Source organism: Podarcis gaigeae (genome assembly GCF_964106915.1).
Source record: "Podarcis gaigeae genome assembly, chromosome: 2".
Lineage (NCBI taxonomy): Eukaryota > Metazoa > Chordata > Lepidosauria > Squamata > Lacertidae > Podarcis > Podarcis gaigeae.
In genome coordinates this window covers 66,504,974-66,528,144 of record NC_139679.1, presented here as the reverse complement: position 1 = coordinate 66,528,144, position 23,171 = coordinate 66,504,974, and the positions used below count along the sequence as shown (strand labels likewise).

Genomic DNA, 23,171 nt, shown 5'->3' with positions numbered 1-23,171 from the left:
AAAAAGGCAATACTCCCAGTGAAAGTGCTACTGGGAAAGATCCAAACTGAAAAATCAGATTGTAGCTTCCTCATCTGGGACCACTCCCTAACACTTTTCTCAAGTATCATCCAGATCTGAGGCACTGTACTTGCCTAGTGCTTGGTATTCTTTCCTAGTCACCGTACACATTTTTGTATCAATAGGAGACACTTGAACCTAATTAGAAACTGATTTTTAAAATGTACTTTGTTTACATGGTTATCACAAAAAAGGGAACAACGCAGTGGGGAATATTACAATGTGTTAGTAATAGTTCTGTTACGAAGCTGCTGCACATACTCCTTTGCGTGATCTAAAGCAGTCTTTGGTTTCTCTGGAGGTGGAGGTGGGCCTTCGACTAATTTCACAAAGTAATGGCACTTGACTTTGTCCATAATGCCAAAAAAGCCTTTGCCATGGTAACGGATCCTTTTCAGGTAGTGCCCTTTTCCAGAGAAGGATTCAGCTAGAAGACATAAAATAGACGTTAAAAGAAAGGGAGAATGCAGGCCATAACATAAATTCTATTAAAAATAAATAAATCTGGCTCACTCAACGCCTTGACAGACCTGGATTTCTCTTTTTAATGTGCCACGTCAAAAATTACAAAACAAACCATAGAAAAATGTACCGGTCCTGTTTATTTATCTGGGCCTACAATAAAGCTATATGCAAATCCTTTACTTTCAGAATGCCCCAACCTCCATTTAGGCAGGCCACTAACTTTATTAAAGAAGTGTGGCAACAACATGGCATAGAAGAAATTAGTACACAAGAAAATATATATTTTTAAAAAATGGGTGAAAAAACAGGACCTGTGTCAACCAGCAGCAAAAACATTAAACAAATTAATGAAAACTACTACTGTTACTCATTTTTCACGAAGTATTTCACTAGGTATTTCTTCTATAACTGTGAGTTTCATCTATCAAAGGTTTTTGTGCAGCCAAAACCCACCCCACCCATTTTAAGCCTTCCCCTAGGAAAGCATAATTCACTAAGCTGGTCAGTCACTTTGCCCTAGAACGTCCACTCGAGGCGTTATGAATCATGACGAAGTGACATTTTATTTCCCCCTTTGCTAGAAGCCATTTCTATACTGCTTTTTGTCATCATATGTTTAAAAGAGAAATGAGCTTCCTATGACAGCAGCATTATAAAGGTAAGTTAAAAGGGTCCATTTGATATGGAGGACTCAGAGAGCTATACCTAAATGCCAGATCTAAATGCACTTAATTTAGAACCTTTTTACCTCAATTAAAGGTTGAAAGATGACCAGTTGCTGGGAAGTGAAGTGTGAACTGCTGGCTAACCTGCCACAGCAAAATGAATTACACAAACCAACAGAAATGGGCTGATGATGAAAAATGGATTATTGTGTTTAAGACCTATATGGAATAATGCACTTTTCATGTATACAAATGCTAGAGCAAGTAATGTCAAACAACCACAGCTGCAAGAACTGAAGTTATACTTAATCCACATACAGGTTGAATAACTTTTCAAAGGTCTACCCTACTTTTTATGCAGCTATCAGTAAAGTATGCTGATTGTAAAATTGTTGCTATCCCCAACAGTGCTAGGAAATTAGAAGCCTATCTTTAATCTATTGGAAGATGTCATCAGGCAAGTCTACTTCTTGCCAGAATTTGAGAAATGAAATATATTTGCTCCAAGGAATCTGTACTCTACATAAAATGGCTAGTAGGCCAAGAACTCCCATTGAAGTTGAAAGTACTCAGCATAACTTGTGAAGTCTTGTGTATACAAGTAATCAGTAGGCTTTACATGTTGTGTTGATTAAACCTTTCCCCTATCTAAGCACACAGATACTCAAAATCAACACAATGAATCTGACATCCTCATCTTAGACATATCCCACTGATTTTTATGTAATAGCTCTCGTGACATTTCAGTACTTAATAAACCAAGAAACTGCAGGACACTGAGAGACATACAAAACCCTCCATTTTGAAGCTTTCATTGAATTTTTATGGGATTTTTTGCACCTTTTTTTGAGGGGGGCAGGAATAAAAAAATCACAACATTTTCTGGTGCCCTTAATCACCTGGGAACAGTAGGTTGTGTTTAGTAAGCATACTGCGGGTGGGGGGTATGCCATGTGTATTTTACTTGCTGTACAAATGGAAGTTTTTCTCAGTTTTACTCAGAGAAGCCAAACTATGGAACACATTGGATACACAAAGTTCTGGTTGGGCCCTGTTGAGAAAAGTTAGATGGACACAGGAAGTGGTAGGGGGGACGGACTTTCCTTACCTTTCAAGTTCATTTTTAGAACTCTGAGCTTTCACCAACCTCCAAACCTTACGTAACCCATCCCTAATTGTTCAGAATGGCCTGCCAACCTTCCAGAGAGGCTTTTCTAGGGGCAAAGGTGGTTGCAGGGCAGAGAAAGGGATGGCCCTTTAGAATATGTCTTCTATAAAAATAAACTATTTACCAATGTGTAAGTTGGATCTAAATTCTACATTATGCTTCCTCACCGCCATTTCTTGGGCTTCTAGAAGGACCTATTGTAAAAAAGGAAAAATTACAAATTAAGATTATGTAAATTTTTAATCCTGGAGTTTTCATATGCACAGTAATACCTACTCACCTTTAAATTTAAAAAAGGAAACAATGCATTTCTTCAACTTCCTTGCCTTAGGGTACTTTGCTTCTTAGCTTCCCTACCTCATGGCAACATGTGCTGGGGCAGATTTTAACCCCAGCCAAACTGAAAACTTTCTTTTCCCACACAGAAAGAGGACTGCAAACAGTCTAGTTCCCCAAATCTCTCTACATTCTGTGCCAAAGGCTTCCCTGCCACAGGTGCCAAACAATATAATTACACTTTTGCCAGCACAAAAGTGGAAATGCCGTTTCAGGCATAAAAATCCTGCCAGAAAAATTAGATATACCCACATCAACTCGTACACCACTGAGTGAGGATGAGATACTTCTGCAAGATACCATGCAAGCTCTTAGCCACACACATCCATGTGTGTGTGTGTGTGTGTGTGTGTGTGTGTGTGTGTGTGTGTTGCATTTAACAAAGTTATCTAAGCAGTTCACCAACTTGTTCAAAAATACAGCATACAATCCAAGGCTTATAAAAGAATAAACCAGTTATAAACAATATGAACTAGCCCAGAAATATCATCTAAAAGATAGAAATATATGGATTTAATAGAGAATGGTAAATTAAATTCTGAAGAAACTTGTAACATACCTCTTTTATCACTTTTGCTCCCTTTTTGTCATTGAATTCCAACTGAGCTAGTGCCTGATCTATGGACATGCCTCGTATCTGAAATGAAAAGCAACACAGAGATGGGGAAAATTCTCAATACAGTATATAATTCATATATAGTGAAACAAACCGCACTATAAGCATCAGTTTCAGTGCAGAAGAACTATGCAACACTGAGTTGCTTTACACAGTTTTATAGAAGTGCTATGGTACAAAAAACTAAAACACACAAAAACTCTGACAAAGAGCATTAAGGACTACCAAATTGATATCAGGAAGAAAAATTCCTAATCTCAAATGCACTGCAAAATAAATAGAAAGCTTCTGATGAATAAGGCTTTCAAATCTATCATGCAGATATGGCTAAACTGTGACGTGCCAAGTGCTGAAGGACTGCAACTCCTGTTATTCCTGACTGCTGGCCATGCTGGTTGGGGTTTTGCAGAAAGGAAAAGGCTATTTAAAACTATTTTCATGTGCAGCTGCTTGACACAGCAACCTATGCAATTGCTGTATGATCAGCCCCCACTATGTGGCTTGCCTTCACCTGGCATAAGCTGTCACTAAGAGTTTTTCCCACACATAAATAACAGTTTAGGGCATGGAGAAAGTTTCAAAAGGCTTCCACATGGAAACTGTAACATGGGAAAGCCATAGTCAACAGATACAGGTGACCTGACTTGACCTCTGCAAATGATCCTGCAATGCTTTTTGCTTTTCCAGAGGAAATTTAAGCAATTCTTCATTTTTCAGTATTTGCTACAATCCATGCATCCCACCAAAAGTTTATATTATCTAAATCTCCTCCTGGTATATTCCCCGCCTAACCCCAACCAGGACAAAATGGCAGAGCAGGATCTTCTAGCACAGTAGCGGAAAGCATCCTCTGCTACTTTAAGTAAACTTACGTAACATTTTATCCAGGGATTTTACAAGGAAAGAGGGTTTTTAAAAAAATCAAATGCAACCACGTGTAAAGAGGGCACGAAAATACAGCCATCACCAAGAAAAGAAATCTCATAATCCTAACAAGATTAAGCCTACAAAAATCAATCCTCTTACCAGTTTTGCCAGGTACCACATCTTGTCCTTACTGTATTTAATGTGTCTTCGACAGTGGTATATTTCCTATATAAAAGAGATGTTTATGTTCTAGGGACAACAATGTCTTTTGTTTTCTCCCCACCACTCCCAGTTCCTCTACTACTTTGAAAACAGAAAACATTTCCTCCTCCACCTGCCAAAAATTATGTCAGACAGACTTTACATGGCAACAGGCAAGAATGGAAGCAGCGAAAACTAATTCCAACTATGTTGAGTCATTTGTCTCTTACTACATAATAAATAACGCTTAGTATTTCACGTGGGCAGCTTTATGGTCACCAACTATAGTCTGGCTGACTTGTTCCTACCTTTAAACAGTGCTATGCAATGACATGGTGCAGATTGAAAAGGTATCAGAAATGGTGCATCATACTGCTGCCTCACCTACACTACTTGGCAGCATCTCTCCAGGTTCTCAGGAAGATATATTTTCTGAGCTTGCTAGAAAATATCTTTTATTTTTAACTGGAGGTTGCCAGGAATTGAATTTGGGACCTTTTGCATGCAAAATATGCACTCTACCTCTAAGCTATAGTCCCTTCTCAGGTGGGCACACATTAGTACAGTGGTACCTTGATTTGCGAACAGCCTAGTTTACGACCATTTTGGATTATGACCAATTCAAACCCGGAAGTGAACGTCCCAGTTTGCATTTTTTTAAATATTATGGCCCATTTATTTATTTTTTTGGATTACAAACAATGTTTTTGGTTTACAAAGAAAAACATTTGGATTGCAACTTGGTTGGATTTTTTTGGAGTCCCCATTGGCGAAAGCGCGCCTTGGCTTACAACCTGTTTTGGTTTACGAATGGACCTCCGGAACGGATTATGGTTGTAAACCAAGGTACCACTGTATACTGAAGCAGTGAAATTTAATACAGACTTACAGATAACATAGGGAACAGCTGACCAGCTGCTTGCTTTGTCTAGCTATGCACTGCCATGGGTCTTCCCTGACCCCACTATTTTCCAGTACTCTTCTCCCACCACAGTGCTGAATGGGTCTGCTTGTCTCTCCCTCTCCTACCTGCAAACACCTGTTGGTCTTTGCAGCTGGCAATGGAAGGAAAGGATCCATGCTCCACACACAGTTCACTCCATGTTGAAATGAATTCATCCTTTCCATTTTCCAGGTGCAAAAATTAGCCAACAGGCCTTTGACACAGATTTTTCTAGCACTGCTCAACACAAAGCTGTTCAACTTCCATACTAATTCTCAGCTGTGCCTCAGTCAGTCTTCATAGGTGAGATACATTTCATGAAATTAATGCACATAACATAGGGTTGGCATATGTCTGGAATTTCCCAGACGCAGCCAGGATTCGCCCATCGGAAACAGTGTCCTGGCAGTAATTGCTGAAATGTCCAGGAAAATCCAGGTGTATGGAAACCCATGCTCAATAATTCCCCCCCCCCAAAAAAAGCTCAACAATTTATTGTTGTATGGCCACCCTAACAAAATAGGTCAGTGCAGGTTAAGTTTTCAATATACAACTGATTAAAAAGCTGCTTATAATAATCCCTTCACAACTAATATTTTGCTAACACACATAAGGTCCAGTACCAGCTACAGAATGGGAATCCATTTATATATATATTTTTTAAAAAGCTTTGAAAAAGAGAAGCAAAATTCACCCAGATACATTAATCATTTGAGAAGTGAAATTTCGTGTGTGCTTTGTTGCTCAAAAATATAGTGTGTATACTTCAAATCATATTGCTCGCAGAGCCGATAAATGCGCACAGAAGACAAAAATGAGGAACTTAAAAATAAATACTGTATTTGTCTGCAGTGAAACCATTTTTCATTTTAGCTGCGCTCAGCAGCAAGCCAAACCATCTGACAGTAAATTCATTATTTAAAGGTAAAGAAAAGCTGTAAAAAATGCAAGACCAAGATTACTATAACTGATGGGAAAACTTGAAAGAGTTTTCATACAAGTCTCCCAAGTGCCCCATATATCATGCTACCAGCAAGTGATTTCAAGCTTTTTTAAAAATAGCATCTCTTTCCTGCAGTGACCAGCCTTTTAATATTTAGTTTATCTAGTTCCGCACACAATGGAAGCTGACAAGGGTACCACTATGGCTACAGTTTCCTAAGTACAGCCCAAGGCAGGAGAAATAAGGATGCGATCACAGTGAAATTCAGGCCAGAATAAACCCATTAGCTGTACACAGCAGACAGAATGAGACTCAATTTCTACAGAATTAGGGATACATATGCCTTATCCTATGATGTCTATTCAAGATCTAGCATCTATTTTGTTTACCAGAGGGGAGAATAAAATAAATGATACTTTAAAAACTTAGCATGATGTGCTTGGCCATCTAGCCAAGCACACATATCCTAGATACTAACAGCAAATTCAATTTCCTGAGACTGGATCCTTATGTAGCTAAAATGTTTCAACATGTTCAGGAAAACCACAAGGTCTGCAGAAGTGCAGTACATCTTTAGTGAAACAAAAAAGCACACACAAAATAACGGCCACTGAGCTTTTTATTAATATAAATTCTAAAGTACAAACAAACCAGAAAAACATAACCACAGTTACTAAGCAAAGTTATATCGTTTGTACTTTTGACCTTACATTTTTTTTTAAAAAACTTTAAAAAAGTGAGGACTGACATGCTAAATAGCAAGAAAATGCTGACTGGCTATTACGGAGGACAAAATCAAAATCGGAGGGCTGGAATTAATAACAATAACAATAATAATAATAATAATAATACCCTGTCTTTTTCCCTGACAGAACTCAAAGAGGCTTGTGAATGAAAACTGAGTAAGGATCCTGAACAAATCATGTTTTATTTCAGTCATTAATTGTGCCAAAGAGCTGCTGGGATATGGTAAGTCTGGGAGTCACTGCTTCCTTTTTTTGTGAATTAATTTTTTTTTCTTCAAAAAAAATTAACAATGTTTTTTTTTAATGGGGGTCATTGCTTCCGACATTTAAGCCTGTGTGTTTGATACAAATGCGGTGCTAGCCTTGTTCTCGGAAATTACAGCCTTGCAAAAATAGACAAAATGAACCCCTGTTCATTGCTCTACAATTCTGTAATATATAGATGTAAGTCTTACTGCAGGTCTTCGAGGTTCTCCTGGTTGCTGTGGAGGATAAACCATCCTATTCTTCTTTTCCCATCTTCCAATATCCCCAAGAGATGCACTTGTATGGATATTTGACAGAAGAGGAACACTGCAAGGTGCTAGTAACCTGTGAGACAAGAATTTGTCATTCCACCAAGATTATAATAATCACTTAAGAGGTTGATTGCTAGATGCTTTTCATCCCAACTTATCAGAATGTGCTCTTTCATTGTCTCTCCTAACCAATGAGCAACATACTCCAAGATGGCTCAATTGCCCTGCTGGTTTGAGGGGCAGTAGGCCTAATGCAAGGAAAGGGGGCAAAGATAGCCCAATAGGCAGCATCCATAATGCTATCCTATTTATACATTATGGGCATATGCTCCTAATAATATATTCAATATCAATTACTAAATGAAGTGGTATTGATTCAGTTAGATACACTATATGGGAAAAGCTGAGCTTAAAGTAACTAACAGAAACCACACACTAAACATTTTAATTTGGGCATATGTCTCCCAGTACTTCTCTTATTATTCCAACTAAATGATTTAACTTCTGGACTGGGATTGGAGACAGGTAAATAAGAAGGATGGGTCTTTCTGGAGGGAAAGGAAAGAATTTAAGTGATTAGCAGTTTTTATAATTCAGCTTTGCTTACTTCCTTGAAAAAGATTATACACTGGTTAGTTGTGGGAGGGACACTAAAGCATTCATAGCATGAAAGGTATTATGAGAAGGCAAATTTCCAATGCATATGGAGTTTACCTTATTTGACACGTACAGGTTCATGTAGAATATGTGCAAGTTATTTATAATTTTGTTCAGATAATGACACAGACCAGGAATTTTTTAATGATACGAAGTGTGCATGGCATCTTCTTAAGACTAAGGCCCTTTAAGTTTCCCTCTGGAACACTGTAAGAACTTATTGATGCCCAGAAATGACTATGCAAGAATTCAGGCCCAGTTGTTCTTTGCAGGGCTACATCAGTTCTTGCCACTTGCAGAAAGAGGGAAAAGTCCCTAGGCTGAATAAAATGCTCACATGGGGCCATATCCAACACTGCTGCTCCACTAGTGTGGTAGAATTCCACTTGCACAACTGAACATTTCCCTCCTTCCCCCGCGCACACACACCCTTAAAATTTGCTCGGAGGGTTGGAAGACCCCCCCAAGCCAATTTTAAGGGTGCCCGGGGAGAGCAGCAGAAAGGGAAGTCTTGCTGTGTGAGCAGAACTCCCCACATGCAGTGTAGGATGCAATTCACAGGCTGTGAGACGCAACCAGTAGTTCCATGTGATCCATTCACACAGCTGTGACCCATAGAAATAACTTAAGGCTTCTGCAGTATCAATTGTATTTAAAACAAGCAAAACAAATCCACTCGTTTCTGAAGCACATAAACTTCTGGAATATTGCAAAATTCTTTTTATAGCCTCCTCAATTTCAGAAGCAAGGTGCCATATAGCATAGGAGAATTTCTGTCTGAGAAACACAACTTGGGCACTAGAATATTTATTTTTTCTTTAGTTTCTGTCCACTGTCTCCATATCCAGTCACATTTCAGCAGAGACAAATTACCCATGTGCAAGAAACCATTAGGTGATGGCACCCTCTAGTGCTCAAGACACCCCTATAGAGAGAACACAGGAAATACCTATTGCTATTCGTATTTACAGATACATATCTTTTAAATTATTTTCATAATTTAAAAAAGCATTTATACACCTTGGGTCTCAGCTAGTACTATCAAATCATGTTAATGTCCTTAAATATATATATACATATTTCAAATATATATCAAGTTTCCTGAAATGTTCAGTTTTTCCATCTGTAAAAATATGCACATGCACATTTGTATTTTGTGTCTTCACAATGGTATTCAAATACCAAGAGACAGCCTGTAAAATTAAAAGCAGGCGCAAGCTGTCTCCCAGCACAGCCCAAGTTTGCTAGATCCTATTGGTTGGACCAGTAGCAGAATTATTCCAGAAGAATTTCAACTCTAGAATTAACTTCTCCAAAGGAAACAAATGGAAACTATTGCCTATTTTTGCCATTAGGATGCAAAATACTGGCTTTGGATTATACTCATTAAAGCCATCTTATATAAAGGTGTGATTCATTAACCATGCAGATAAGTGTAATCCCACTGAAATAAAATAAAATAAAAACTGTGCATGTTTTTATTCTTCCCAAATCTTTCCCCTGTGATTCTTCATTAATGAAGATCAGAGCCCTACTGTTCCTCTGTAATACCCTACTGAATGAGAATGGTTTCCCATTGTGCGGTAGAAGTGTGCTCCCTCCTGGTCACCTAATGAAATGCTGGCCTCCACTTTTCTTTCCTTGTAACTCTGCAGCTGAGGGACAAGGAGTGAAGTTTCATAAACATTTTTGCACCCTATCAAAGGCTCCTGTGTTCAGTGATTATGACTGGGGGGGGGGGGGCTTTCCAGAGTAATCACCTGCTGCATGTCAACTTGGAAGAAAAACCTCTAACACATATCTTAACCACACGTGGGGAGACACAATCCTTTAGATATTCTGGTCCAAAATTGTGAAGGGATTTAAACTGAGCCCAGAAACTGATCAGGAAGCAGAGCAATTGACTTATAGTGCCTGGTCCTTTCTGGCAATTTGGCAGCTATACTGTGAACTAAATGAAATTGTTGGACCCTCTTCAAAGCAGTCCATTCTAGAGGTTACCAAGAAATGACGTCCAAGGCATGATAACCTGAGCGTGAAGACGTTCTACACATACCTTCATTCACTTAAATATTATCTGTACTCAAGCACAGTCTGAGGGTGTTTCATTTCACCATCAGGTGGATACCCTCTGTTGATTGATTGCATTTATATACTGTCACTTCAAGGCTGCAAATTCCTCAGCCAGGCAGCCTAGTAGCTGCTAATGGAAGATGTTTTCTGTTCCTGCACTGATTTAAGAAAGCAGACACACAGAGGTTGGATGACCACCTGTCATGGATGATTTAGTTGATATACCTGCATTGCTGGGGGTTGAACTAGTTGACCCTCAGGGTTCGTTCCAGCTCTACGATTCTGATTCCATGATTCTAGAGGCTGGCTTGGGTCTTGGAGGCACAAACAGCCTAGCCCTTTCTTTTCCAGCTGACAGCAACAGCACGGCCTAAACCAGATCCCTATACAGTGGTACCTTGGGTTAAGTACTTAATTCGTTCTGGAGGTCCATTCTTAACCTGAAGCACCACTTTAGCTAATGGGGCCTCCCGCTGCTGCCGCGCCGCCGGAGCACGATTTCTGTTCTTATCCTGAAGCAAAGTTCTTAACCTGAAGCACTATTTCTGGGTTAGCGGAGTCTGTAACTTGAAGCGTATGTAACCCAAGGTACCACTGTACAGGGCTGTTAAATCGACCAACCTCTCTTAAACACGGGAGTACAGAAACCTTTAGAAGATTTGTTTAAGTCTCAGTGGTTACTGCTGCTGGTCATGCCCTCGAACTCTTGGATACTGACTACGACCAAAGGACTGCATTGGGCGCCATAATTCTTCTACAACACCAAATGGCCAAAAAGTGCCCTTAAAAGAAGAAGCCGACAGCTTTGCATTAGCTGTTTTCGTGCGCCAGAGGCCTCTTCATCACCCTGAGAGAAAGAGAGAGAGATACTGCGGTCTCCTCCGCAGCCACAACAGCGACCGGCCCCCAGACCCTTTCGCAGGGCAGACTCACCTCCCGGTCCGGACGGAGTTGAAGCAGCTCCACAATCGGGCGGTCCCTGAAAACGAGAAATGAGCCATTAAGGGCAGGAAGCTGGTAGTTTTGTTTTGTGGGGTAGTGGAGAAATATTCAGCCCCCCTGGGCACATGCCATTGTCGCTTTCCTCTTCCTCCCTCCCCACCGCCAAACTCACCCCCGAGCATTGCGGGCGCCACCATCTTCGCGGCCACAACCCGTCTGCCTATTTTACGACAGCAGAGAAGGGCGCTTCCCCCCTCCCTCCCCTCCGGAATGTCCTCAAACAGCCGCCGTAGCTCGGCGCGAAATGCTTTGCGGCACACGCGGGGAAGGAGCCGCAGCTGGGCGGCGCTTTGCGGCGGCCGCTGCGAGCAGCGAAAAAGAAAACGTGAGGAGGAAGCCGCCTGGGAAGAAGGAGACAGGATGGCGGCGGCGTGGCGCCCCGGGGCAGCCGAGCGGGTGCTGACGGCCTCGCCCAACTGGTACTGCAGCCGCTGCAGCGACACCTCCCAGGACGGGCGGCTCTTCGGCTTCGCGGCTCGCAACAGCGTGTGCCTCCTGGAGATCCGCCCCTCCGCGCCCTCCTTCCACGGTACGGAGCCGGCGCCTCCGCTGCCTGCATCCTGCGCGGGGCTCCCTTCAAACTTCGGGCTTTTCCTTCCGTGCCCGAGTTCTCAGGGCGGGCTTTCAATTCTGGGGGAGCGGCTGAAGGAGAGCCTCCTTGTCCAGAGGCAGTATACCAGATACAGTACTTGGGATCCCTCTCTTATTTCCAGTGTGCCCTACAGTGGCAGCAGCCCTAAGCACACTTAGGACCGCATGCGCCTTTCTTTGCAAGTGTGGAAGGTCTCTGGTTCAGCCCCTGGGGGAAAGATCCTGCCTGAAACTCTAAAGCCGTGGTTCCCAACTGGGGGAAGGGGGCAATTTGATTTTTAAAGGGAGGGGGGCAATTCGAGAATGAGATTAACAGTGAATGGAATATAGAATTAGTCAAACCGATGTGGGGAAGGGTAAGACGCACTGTATGAGAAGACTCATTGAATAGCTACTAGAGCAAGGGTTTTTAAGTTGCAGTCCATGAACTCTCTAGGAGTCCGAAACCAAAAGGTTAAGAATAACCGTACTAGAGCAATTGCATAATTATGCCTCCCTTAGCAGGAGATAGGTTGTAACTTTTCACAAATAATTTTTAAATAAAAATTAAGAGAGAAGAAAGAGTGCAGAAGCTTTAAACATAATTTGGAAGTTATGCTAAAAGTGTGTAGACAATAGGCCTGTGTTAATAATAAGCTTTGTTTTTTGCCCAAAATGCTTGAAACCAAAAGTTGGCATTATTTTACAGCCATAATGTTTTCTCATCACAGGGGAGCTAGTCGGCCACACCGAAAGAGTTTCGGGTTTCTCGTTTTGTTCCTATCCTGGTCAGAACAGCTTCTGTGCCAGCAGCTCTGATGATGGAACTGTGAAAATCTGGGATACGCAGACATTGACTGTCATGACTGAACATATGTTGCATCAGGTAAAGCAGTTGACTGCGGTGCCACTGTCATTTGACAAATGGAGAATCAGGGGGCATTCTCCAGGGAAACTGCTGCTGATGTCTACTCTACAGAATAGTGTATACAATATAGCTTTCCCAAAAGCATCCATGTTAATCTTCTTTCTCAATTCTCTCCCCCGTCCCCAAGAATACAATTTCTGCAGTGCATTGGTCGCCGAAAATGAAAGACTTGGTTGTGTCTGGTGATGAGAAGGGAATAGTAATTTGCTACTGGCATAATCGAAATGACAGCCAGCAGTTCTTCCCAGAGCCCAGAACTATATTCTGTCTCACCTGTTCTCTGCACCATGAGAATTTGGTAGCCATTGGGTAAGTATACTAAGGCTGCATACATGATTTACTGTGCAGCTCTATATTAAAAAATCTCATTATTTTATCCGGGAGCAACTCATTGGCACTTACTTCTTAGTAGACATACAGAATTGTGCTGTTGGATTATTTACTTGGCCCTGCAGAAAGAGGAATACAGAATAAATGAAATTCTCACTGACTTGAGTGATTACATGTTTCACTCAGTTTTCACCAGGGGAACGTAGATGAAACTACGGTAGTTTGATCATCAGTGCCTGAACTTAAGGACTCAACTCTGTTCTTGGCATTCCCTAATTCATGAATCTGTGGTTGCCTTTTTTTGCAATGACTTTTGCTTTTAGAAGATGCCTATAACACATGTGGGGGGGGCATTGGTAGAGAAAGAAAAAATGATTTGAGAGAAAATAATTTTCACATGTCACGTTCTAGGTATCCTTATATATTTTGCACCTGTTTTTGGATTCTGTAAACTACAATGAAACTTTTCAGAGTTAATACATCCTGCCAGTTTACTAAGTGGTAACTACAGGGTGGTACAGTTCTCACCTCATTTTCCTCAATATAGATGAAAAGCAAAAACATGGCAGAAAACTATACCACTTTGCAAGTTGGTCATCTGTATTATGGCAGGGTTTGTTCAGATTTTGTGTCACATAACACTTCTAGAGATTTTTATTCACTCCATCATAAGGCAGGCATCCTCTTCTGGGCCAGGATAGTAAGCATTGCTCCAAATAACTCAAAGTAATTTTCTTGTAAACCACTTGGAGTTTTTACTGCAGGCAAGCAGTGCTGTATATAAATTTTGTTAAATTAATGGTTGATTTTAGCATTCTGACAGACCAGGGAAACTTAAGGTAGCAACCCCATTCACACTTCACTTTGTAGCAAATCCAGTTAATCACAATGGGACTTAAGTTGCAAGTACTGTAAACATTCATGAATTGGGTAGCAGTGTGTGTTTGTAGTTCTTCATGAACTGTTCATGAGCTGTTCTTCATGTTCTATAAATTTTTATATTTGCAGCCTCCCTTATTGGGAACCAATGGTTCCAAAGTCTTTGCACCAGTCTGTGGGAGGAGGTTTGGATTGGGTGGTGATGCCCCTTTGCCAGGCTAAAGAGGTCACCACCCACAGAGTGTCTGTATCCTCTGAGTGGACTTCGAAGGGTAATGGCTGATCAGCTGATCTTTGGGTACATCAAGCCCCTTTGAAGGCACTTGCTGGTTACAGTGATCTCCTTTGAATGTTGACAACTGTCATTTGCCTGGCATCATTATTATGTTGGGTGGTTGGCAGTATTTTGTCCATGAACAGTGGGGAAATCAAGTATTCATTCCACTGGCTGTATCCAGTTCCCCACCCCTGTTCTAGACATATGTTTCTCTTTCTTTCCTTGTATAATGGGAGAGGAGGAATGTGTGTGTGGTGGAGGGACAGTAGACTGCACAAAATATTTATGGGTTGCATCTTGTACTGACCTAACTCGGTAAAACATTATTGATAGCTTGAGAATTCAGGCATCCCTCCCCTAACGTATGGCCTTTCTTTTAAGCTATAAAGATGGAATAGTGGTTGTGATCGACATCAGCAGAAAGGGAGAGGTTGTTCATCGACTGAGAGGTCATGATGATGAAATACACTCTCTGGCTTGGTGCCCTGAGCTTGGGGAGGAAGGTATATGTGGTCGACAAGATGACTTCCAAGGTATGTTCCTGTACATGGGGCAAAGGGGTAGTGTTTGTTCTTGTGATCATCACCCTGCGTGTATTGGGTGCTCTAAGGGCTCCTGAAGACTATGTAGAAGATCTTTCATTCAAAAATAAAGTAGTACTGTTTAACTTGATTTCATGGTACTCTTGGAAGAAGACACTCCTGTTGGAGGTGTGACGGAAGAGGCAGCTGTAACAAAAGGCTATTACTTGGCATCAGGAAGCAAAGATCAGACTATCCGTGTGTGGAGCTGCACCAGAAGCAGAGGTAAGTGTATAAAAATTTGATTTGTTTTTCTTTGGCAAGGCATGCTTTGTGCATGTTTCTCAGTTTGCTTGCTTTGTGCATCACCATTTTGACAGTTCACAGCATAGTACTGACATGTTGTAACTGCATTTAGCATCCCCGACATGCAATGTTTTGCTTCCCTAAGCAAGTATGACAAAACCTCTTCGGGTGCCATGTAATTTCTGGCACTGTTGTCATCCAAGACTGAGTGAAACATGAAGACAGAGCAGTGCCTTGGTTGAAGTGAAGGAGACTCTGAAATCGAAAATGCAATCCTTTGCATGTTCAGTCAGAAATAAGCATTCTATGGTTTTTCTTCCTTCTAAGTGTGCAGGAAATTGAAACCTATGAAGTCTGGCTTAGCTAGTCATAAGTTTTGGTGCCTTGTACTCCAGATAATCAAGGGCCAGGAGTTAGGTTGGATTCTGAGAACTGAGGCAAGAACATTTCATAAAGTTCCTGGTTATTCATAAGGGCACTTCAAATACATGTGAAGAGTCAGCTTTTCATTTTGGAAGACAGTTGTTTCGTGCTGTTCTCTCCCTTGTCCTGATATCAGTGGAGCCTGGCAGCACTGGTGGATAAGCATGCTGTAACCATTCCTTCTGTTTCTGCAGTGGTAATGACTCTGAAATTGCCTTTTTTGAAAAGAAGAGGTGGAGGTGTTGAAACACCTGTGAAAGAACGCCTCTGGTTAACACTACATTGGCCCCCAAGTCAGCCCACACACATCTTATCCAGCTGCTTTGGGTGAGTACTAAATGCAATGCAACAGTAATAGAAAACTCAATGCAAGCATGGGATTTGGGAATAATTCCTTAGCATTCTGTAGCCTCCCCATTTCTGGAGACTTCCTCCTTTCTCGGCAGCCTGAGTCATATATAGAATGTGATGTGTGAAACTTGGTATGATGCAGTCTTTCCCATTCTTAATGGAAGGATTTCATGTATATTACCATTACCATGTCTAGTTGTTGTTGTTGTTGTTTTTTGCATGTCTTGCTATTATTTTCTTCACAGAGGTGAGCTGCTGCAGTGGGATTTGACTCAACATGGGAAGCGGAAATGGGAACTTCTGGGAGCTTCATCCGAAGGACAAAACCACTCCAGAATAGCGTTCAATTTGTGTTCCTTGCAAGTAGAGGCTAGGCAGCTACTTCTCTCCATATCAATGGACAGGGATGTAAGAACCACAAGTCTTTTAAAATACTCCAGAGTTTTATTGTTTTGGTGGGTTACCCTGCTAAGTTGCTGTCAGTAGCCATGAATCTGTTCCTAGCAAGGACCTATTCTAGCATTATGTAAAAGCACACAACATCTCTCCAAAATAATTACAGTGGTACCTCTGGTTATGTGCTTAATTCATTCCAGAGGTCCGTTCTTAACCTGAAGCTGTTCTTAACCTGAAGCACCACTTTAGCTAATGGGGCCTCCCGCTGTTGCTGTGCCACCGCTGCTGCACGATTTCTGTTCTCATCCTGAAGCAAAGTTCTTAACCCAAGGTACTATTTCTGGGTTAGCAGAGTCTGTAACCTGAAGCATATATAACCCGAGGTACCACTGTATCCACGTATTGCAAATAACTCCGGAAGGGGAGGGTGCTGAATGAATTAATATGGTGTCTGTCAAGGGCATTTGAGGATTAACTGTTCTATAATTCACCTTGACTCACTTTCCAGCTTTATTGTCTCATTATCATTGTCTCTGGACCTCCCATGATTTGCTCTGGTCTTTGCCTTCTTCAGCCTTCAGTTGTTAACAGCTCAGCTATCAGTACAAACAGCTATCTGTCTTTTGTGTTACCTGTGGTTTTGGAGATAGTTTTCCGTCTTCTGAGAATTAGTTTCCTTGATAATGTCAATTTTATAGAAGCGAAAAGTGATTGAAAGTCCTGTAATCTTTTAAGTTTTCAGCCGGGAAATAATCAGACCCAGCCTGGCCTTTTCTTTCTTTTTTTTCTTGTATTTTGTGGAGACAGGGAAATGATTTTGGTCTGCAAGTTCTTAAAATTCCATATAGGGCCACTTAGTCATCTTTGGAGCAGATATCTGCTCATCAGCACTGCTCCCCTTTTGTAAACGGCATGCTTCTGGAGAAATGTTTTGTTAATTCCCCCCCAAAACCTTTAACTCCCTCCCCAATCTCTCTCTTTAGGTGAAGTGCTGGGACCTGGCAACTTTAAATTGCTGCTGGACGTTGCCTTCTCTTGGGGGTTTTGTGTACTGTTTGGCCGTTTCCCCCGTGGATACAGGCTGCCTTGCTGTAGGAGTTGGGGATGGCATGCTTCGGGTGTGGAACACCACATCTATCAACAATCACTATGATGTGAAAACCTTTTGGCAGGGCATTAAATCCAAGGTCACAGCTGTAAGTGTGTGCTTTGATGCTTCTCTGTTTTTTAAAAAAGTTCTTCTGATTCCGAGATTGATATTGGTAGCAACCTAAATGGGGTACGACTAATGCTTGCTGTACCAGGAATGTATGGAAGCACCTAGAGTAGCAGAGTCCAATACCTGGCAGATTTGTAATAGTAAAAATAAATACATTTTCTAAAATGGCAAATCTGATTTAAAATGATTGGCTTTCCAATTAAAATTTTTGCCTTTTGATAACCTGACGAATGTGGAAAGCAGCACCTTGTATGGATAGAAATGAATCCCAGACATCCACAAAATGTTGAAAGCCTTGTGGCTCTTTCTGTTTGCAGTTGGCCTGGCACCCAAAGAAAGAAGGCTGTTTAGCTTTTGGAACAGATGATGGGAAAGTCGGCATCTATGACACCTACTCCAACAAGTAAGAAATGACTTGGCTTTTGTTGATCTGTGTGAGTCGGCAGATTATAACCAAACTAAAAAAAAAATGAAGAAATGTTATAAAGGGGGGGGGGAGTATTTTTTAAGGAGATTATAGAAGGTGGATAGGATAGAAGTCTACAAATTTCACGTTCTAATGCAAGAAAAGGAACTGTGTGCTCCTGAAATGTCATGCCGAAAATATTTACAGATATTCCAGTAAACATAATTTTCTGAATAAAGCTTTGAATTTGTTTTGAATATAAAATGTAAACCTTTTTTGTTAAGCTGATTTACTTCATTTAAAGTCATTCATAAGGTTAAAATCTGAGCAAAACTGACATTGGAAATCTCACAGTGATTTACTATTCTCTGAATTGAGACTCGGCATAAAAAATTGCATATGCAAAACAGAGCACCAACAGTCTCCTAAAATTTGCCATGGAGGAATGCAAAAGTATCTTGAAAAGTTCTGCTGTTCTAACTTTTGCTTCTTAACTCACTTAGCCATTTTCACACTTTGATTTCTGTTTGCAATCTTTTTCAATTATGCTTTGCATTTTACACTAGATAATGCATGCTCGGTGAGCTTTCTGTTAAATATGACACCCAAATTCTCCTTTAGGCCCCCACAGATCTCCAGCACCTTCCACAAGAAAACGGTGTACACGTTAGCCTGGGGACCTCCCGTCCTTCCGTTGTCCTTTGGTGAGTCTGGGGAATCCATCTAGGATCGCTGAAATAGCCTTTAAGAAGCTAACTAGCAGACAGTGGGGTGTCTATAGTCTCCAGTGTTAAGAATCAAAGCATAGTATAATACTTGTTTCCTCCTGCTCTGGAGGGTAGGACTTGAGGCAATGGATTCAAATTACAAGAAAGGAAATTACGACTAAGCATACGGGGGGGGGGGGGACTTTTTGACACGAAGAACTGTTAGACAGTGGAACAGACTCCCACGAGAGGCAGTGGACTCTCCTTCCTTGGAGGTTTTTAAGCAAAGGTTGGATGGCCATGTGTCGTGGATGCTTTAGCTGAGATTCCTGCATGGCGGGGTTGGTCTAGATGACCCTTGAGTCCCTTGTTTTATTACTTCTGATACGTTCTATGCACTGTATGCCTGCCCCTGCATTCTCCAACATTACTGTGTACAAAGAAAAACAATTGACGTTTAAGGGTGGGGCAGTAGTGCATCTGGCTTAATTCTTCAGTGATTTTGTTGTCATGGGGAGAAGAGCCCTGTTGCATTAATGTAAATCATTGTATGGGGTTTTGCTAGCAGGATTTAGTTAGTTGAATCCCGTCCGATATGTTTTGCTAAGCTGGTTAGCACACTTCTTTCTGCCAGTTGTATTCAAGGTGTCTGCTTATAAAAAGACTAACAGGTTTAATTTCTTTGTTTCTCTCTTGCAGGAGGGGATGGTGACAGACCTTCAGCAACTTTGTATAGTTGTGCAGGAGAGGGGATTGTCTTTCAGCACAATCCTTGGAAACTTGGTGATGAAGCCCATGACATCAACAAACTAATCAGAGAAACTAATTCAGTTAAAGTGAGTAAGAATTTACGGGCCATAGGTGAAATTCACCTGTTAAGTCTTCTCCATCTGTTCTGTGTTGTGCTTGTGGCAGTGCAGCCTTTGATACTGATGGGCTGAGTTAGGTGTGCGGCTGCTCAGGGAACCGAACAATTTGCAGTACAGTTTCTGAAGGAAAAGAGAGTTGTCAGTTCAGCTGGAATTAAAACTGTGGGCCAGGAAGAGCCTCCAGGGGGCTGGGAAGCTGAGGGAGTCCAGAGGCAAAGAGGCTGAAGGAAGGACAAGGGAATGGCAGGGCCTCTGAAGACCTAGTACGCTCAAGTTCAGGAGGTGGAACAATGTGATCTGAAAAGCAAAGACCTAAGAAAAGGATTGGGGTTTGAAACATGGAACTGAAGAAAAGTGAAACCATGATTAAATTAGAACAGCAGGGAAATAGCGTAGGCATGAGGGGGAATGGGAATTGTGTACTATTGGAGGAAGGCAGTGGGAAGGAAAGGGAGTAAAAGGATCAAAGGACTGCTAGGAATCTGGAATGGGAGTTTGATGGAGGAGAGAGTGTGCACACAGTGTCATCGCCATGGGTGTGTATGGGGCTCTGAAGAAAGAGAACCATCTTTTCCTTCCTTGTTGAGCAATGAAGAATGAAATCAAAGAACAGGTCTGGGAGGAAGGCAGCCACAATTGAAATCAAAACTGTCTAGGTTAATTGTAGGGACACTTTCTGGAAGACATCTTTTTGGTCCTCTGTACTACTTTTTTTTTGTCAGGCTTTATTCTAAATTTTAAGCTATGGAATTTATTCCCACAAGAGCTAGTGATGACCATGAACTTGGATGACTTTAAAAGAGAATTAAACAAATTCATGGCTATTGATGGCTGCTGCCCTTGATGACTATATATGTCTCTGAGACAGTATGTCTCTGAATACCAGTAGCTGGGAAACTGCTGGAGAGGAGAGCCCTGTTAAGCTCAGGTCCTGTTTGCAGGCTTCCCATAGGCATCTGGTTGGCCACTGTGAGAAGAAGATGCTGGACTAGATGGGCTACTGGACTGATCCAGCAGGCTCTTTTTGTGTTGTTTTTCTCTTTCCAGCTTTCAGCTATTCAATTTATTATTAGTTTATTTGTATTTTATATAGCATTGCATGGATCAGTTGTTTTGTTGTAAGCCGCTTTGAGCATGGTTTTTGTGTGTGTGGAAAACCAGCATACAAATAAGATGTATGACTGATAAACAAAACTTTGAGGTGTTGTTTTTCACTATATATAGGGTTTTTTTAAAAAAAATGTTTTTGCCATTTATTTGATACATTGCGGACCATTTGGGGCACAATCTGGTGGAAGAAAGCTGCATACAAATAGACAGATGAGTGAATGAGAGGAGAATGCCATCAGCTGGCACTATAGTGCTATGACTTAGTAACCCTGAGAGGATTACTGCAAGAGCAAAGTAAGAGGCTGCTGGCGAAGGGGCTGAATTTCACACTTCCAGTTCTTAAGCTGCAGGCTGCTACTCTGATTTCCATCCATCCCGCAATTGCAAATCTGTTGTAGATTTAGCACACTTGAAATTCCAAACCTTCAATTATTAACTTGAGCAGATGTTTTAAAGACCTCCCCAAACCTCAGCACATCTGTCCCTTGTTGGGGCTCTCTTTCTGCATGTTGGGGCATTGCATCGTCTCTTGTGGTGAGGCTGCCATCCATTGTTCTTACTCTTCTGTAATCTATTTGCACAGGAAAGCCTGGATGAACAATTGACATGCCTTTGGCTTCTGGGCCAGCCATGTGTGGGCTGGGGCTGGCCTGAAGCTTTTCATGGTCTATAAACACTCATAATTTAGTTTCAAAGCTATAGTGTGCACCTCCTTCTTGGCGTGAGCAAATGTCCTTAACGCCATTCTGCCAAATTAAGGAAGCAAGGCAAGGAGATGAGAGGCCACAGAACAGGGGTAGAACAGAGAGGTTTTGAATTTTCCCCCCTTTTGGCTTGTCAGACAATGGCGTGTCTCCTGAATTTTCCTGTTTACTTTTGTCATAGCATTCTACATTCAGGGAGAAGTTGCAGTTGCTTTATAGGTTCCACACGTATGCAGCAAGATGTATGGCTTGGAACTCCTTAACTGCTCAGAGGGGTTGTTTGTGGTTCTAGTTCCCTTATGGGAAGAACAGTCCAGATCAGTTAAATCCAACTACAAATGGAAAAACATAATCAAATGGTTTCAGGAGATTGTAGGAAGGCAGTAGTTATATGGCCACAAATGGCTTTTCTGCGCTGGTGTATCTTGTGGCAGGCCGTGTTGGCTGACTGAAATTGTTCACTTGTGAAAATTTGTGCAGGAATTTTATGGATTCCCATCTCCTCTGTGCCCCCTCTCTTAACCCAGGCAATTTTGGAAGAAACTGATTTTCTGGATCCATTTCAGTTGGGGTTTAGGCCTGATTTTGGTACAGAAACAGCTTTGGTCGCCCTGTATAATGATCTCTGTCGAGAGAGATGAGGGAATCATGTCCCTGTTCTCCTCAACCTCTTAGCAGCTTTCGATACCATCGACCCATGGTATCCTTCTGGAGCAACTGGCCAAACTAGGAGTGGGTGGCACTGCTTTGTGGTGGTTCCATTCCTGCTTGGATGGTCATTCCCAGAGGGTGTTGCTTGGGGAACGCTTTTCAGCCCCATGGAACCTTCAATGTGGGGTTCCTCAGGGCTCAATCCTATCCCCTACATTGTTTAACATCTACATGAAACCGCTGGGTGGGGATATCTGGAGGTTTAGAGTACGTTGTCAGCAGTATGCTGATGAAACTCGGCTCTATTTCTCCTTTACATCTGCAGGTGAGGCAGTGGAAGTGCCGGACCTAGTGTCTTGTCTCAGTAATGGACTGGATGAGACCCAACAAACGGACACTCAATCCAGATAAAGCTGAGGCACTGTTAGTGGGTGGTTCTGTAGACCAGATAGGTGGGAGATCACCTGCTCTTGTTGGGGTTACATTTCCTCTGAAGGAGCAGGTTCGTAGTTTGGGGGTCCTCCTGGATTCTTTGCTGTCGCTCAAGGCTCGGGTGGTCTTAGTGGCCTGGAGTGCCTTCCATCAGCTTTGGTTGGTGGCCCAGCTGTTAAGACAGGGATCGCCTAAGTACTGTTGTCTATTCTCTGGTAACTTCAAGGTTAGATTACTGCAATGTGTTATACGTAGGGCTGCCTCTGAAGACAGTTTGGAAACTTCAGCTAGTGCAGAATTCAGCACCAGGTTGCTCACCAGAGCCAGATGGTTTGAGCATATTACACCGATCCTGGTCCGATTGCACTGGCTACCAGTTAGTTTCCAGGCCCAATTAAAAGTGCTGGCTTTGACCAATTAAGCCTTAAATGGCTCAGGGCCGCAGTACCTCATGGTCCGCCTCTTTAGATATGAACTTACCTGGTCCCTGAGATCATCTTATGAGGCCACTTCTTTGTGTGCCTCCTCCTCGAGAGGTCAGGAGGGTGGCAACACGAGAACGGGCCTTCTCTGCAGTGGCTCCCCGTCTGTGGAATGCTGTCCCCAGGGAAGTTCACCTGGCACCTTCATTATCCACCTTTAGATGCCAGGCAAAAATGTTCCCTTTTAACCAGACCTTTGGTTGATTTGTTTGACATCCTATGCCCTTGCAAAATGTGGGGTGTGGTTTTTGTTTGGGGGGGTTATTGGGTTGTTTTCATTTTGATTGTGTATTTTGTGGTTTCATACATTGCTTTTATTGTTTGAACCGCCCTGAGACTTCTGCATTTAG

General features: G+C 41.9%; 2 protein-coding genes across 3 annotated transcripts in view; one reads left to right on the top strand and one right to left on the bottom strand.

Annotated features, from left to right (window-relative positions):
• Positions 1-210: 210 nt before the first annotated feature.
• Positions 211-11,456, bottom strand: MRPL22 (mitochondrial ribosomal protein L22). Its single transcript, XM_083728763.1, has 7 exons — positions 11,373-11,456; positions 11,192-11,237; positions 7,466-7,601; positions 4,337-4,402; positions 3,254-3,331; positions 2,483-2,552; positions 211-487 (listed from the first exon to the last, which is right to left on the bottom strand). Exons 1-7 carry the CDS (start codon positions 11,395-11,397, stop codon positions 276-278), a joined length of 633 nt encoding a protein of 210 aa, XP_083584889.1. The 5' UTR covers positions 11,398-11,456; the 3' UTR covers positions 211-275.
• GEMIN5 (gem nuclear organelle associated protein 5) overlaps positions 11,456-23,171 on the top strand; it is a 27,704-nt gene continuing 15,988 nt past the window's right edge. The window contains exons 1-11 of one of the 2 annotated variants that reach the window (XM_083728716.1): positions 11,456-11,789; positions 12,562-12,716; positions 12,886-13,067; positions 14,626-14,777; positions 14,940-15,050; positions 15,689-15,821; positions 16,091-16,253; positions 17,225-17,437; positions 17,778-17,863; positions 18,488-18,570; positions 19,273-19,409. In XM_083728716.1, coding sequence (XP_083584842.1) covers positions 11,471-11,789; positions 12,562-12,716; positions 12,886-13,067; positions 14,626-14,777; positions 14,940-15,050; positions 15,689-15,821; positions 16,091-16,253; positions 17,225-17,437; positions 17,778-17,863; positions 18,488-18,570; positions 19,273-19,409 — 1,734 coding nt within the window. In that variant the 5' untranslated portion in view covers positions 11,456-11,470. Of the gene's footprint in view, positions 11,790-12,561; positions 12,717-12,885; positions 13,068-14,625; positions 14,778-14,936; positions 15,051-15,688; positions 15,822-16,090; positions 16,254-17,224; positions 17,438-17,777; positions 17,864-18,487; positions 18,571-19,272; positions 19,410-23,171 lie in introns of both variants that reach the window. The other variant, XM_083728715.1, reaches the window with a different exon arrangement.

Bases quoted from the DNA above. Each gene is read 5' to 3' on its own strand.
- MRPL22 (XM_083728763.1), bottom strand. From the start codon at position 11,397: ATGGTGGCGCCCGCAATGCTCGGGG. The intron at 11,238-11,372 runs GTGAGTTTGGCG...TCTCGTTTTCAG, and splicing joins GGCGCCCGCAATGCTCGGGG to GGACCGCCCGATTGTGGAGC. The intron at 3,332-4,336 runs GTAAGAGGATTG...TTTTCATTTCAG, and splicing joins TGTGGTACCTGGCAAAACTG to ATACGAGGCATGTCCATAGA.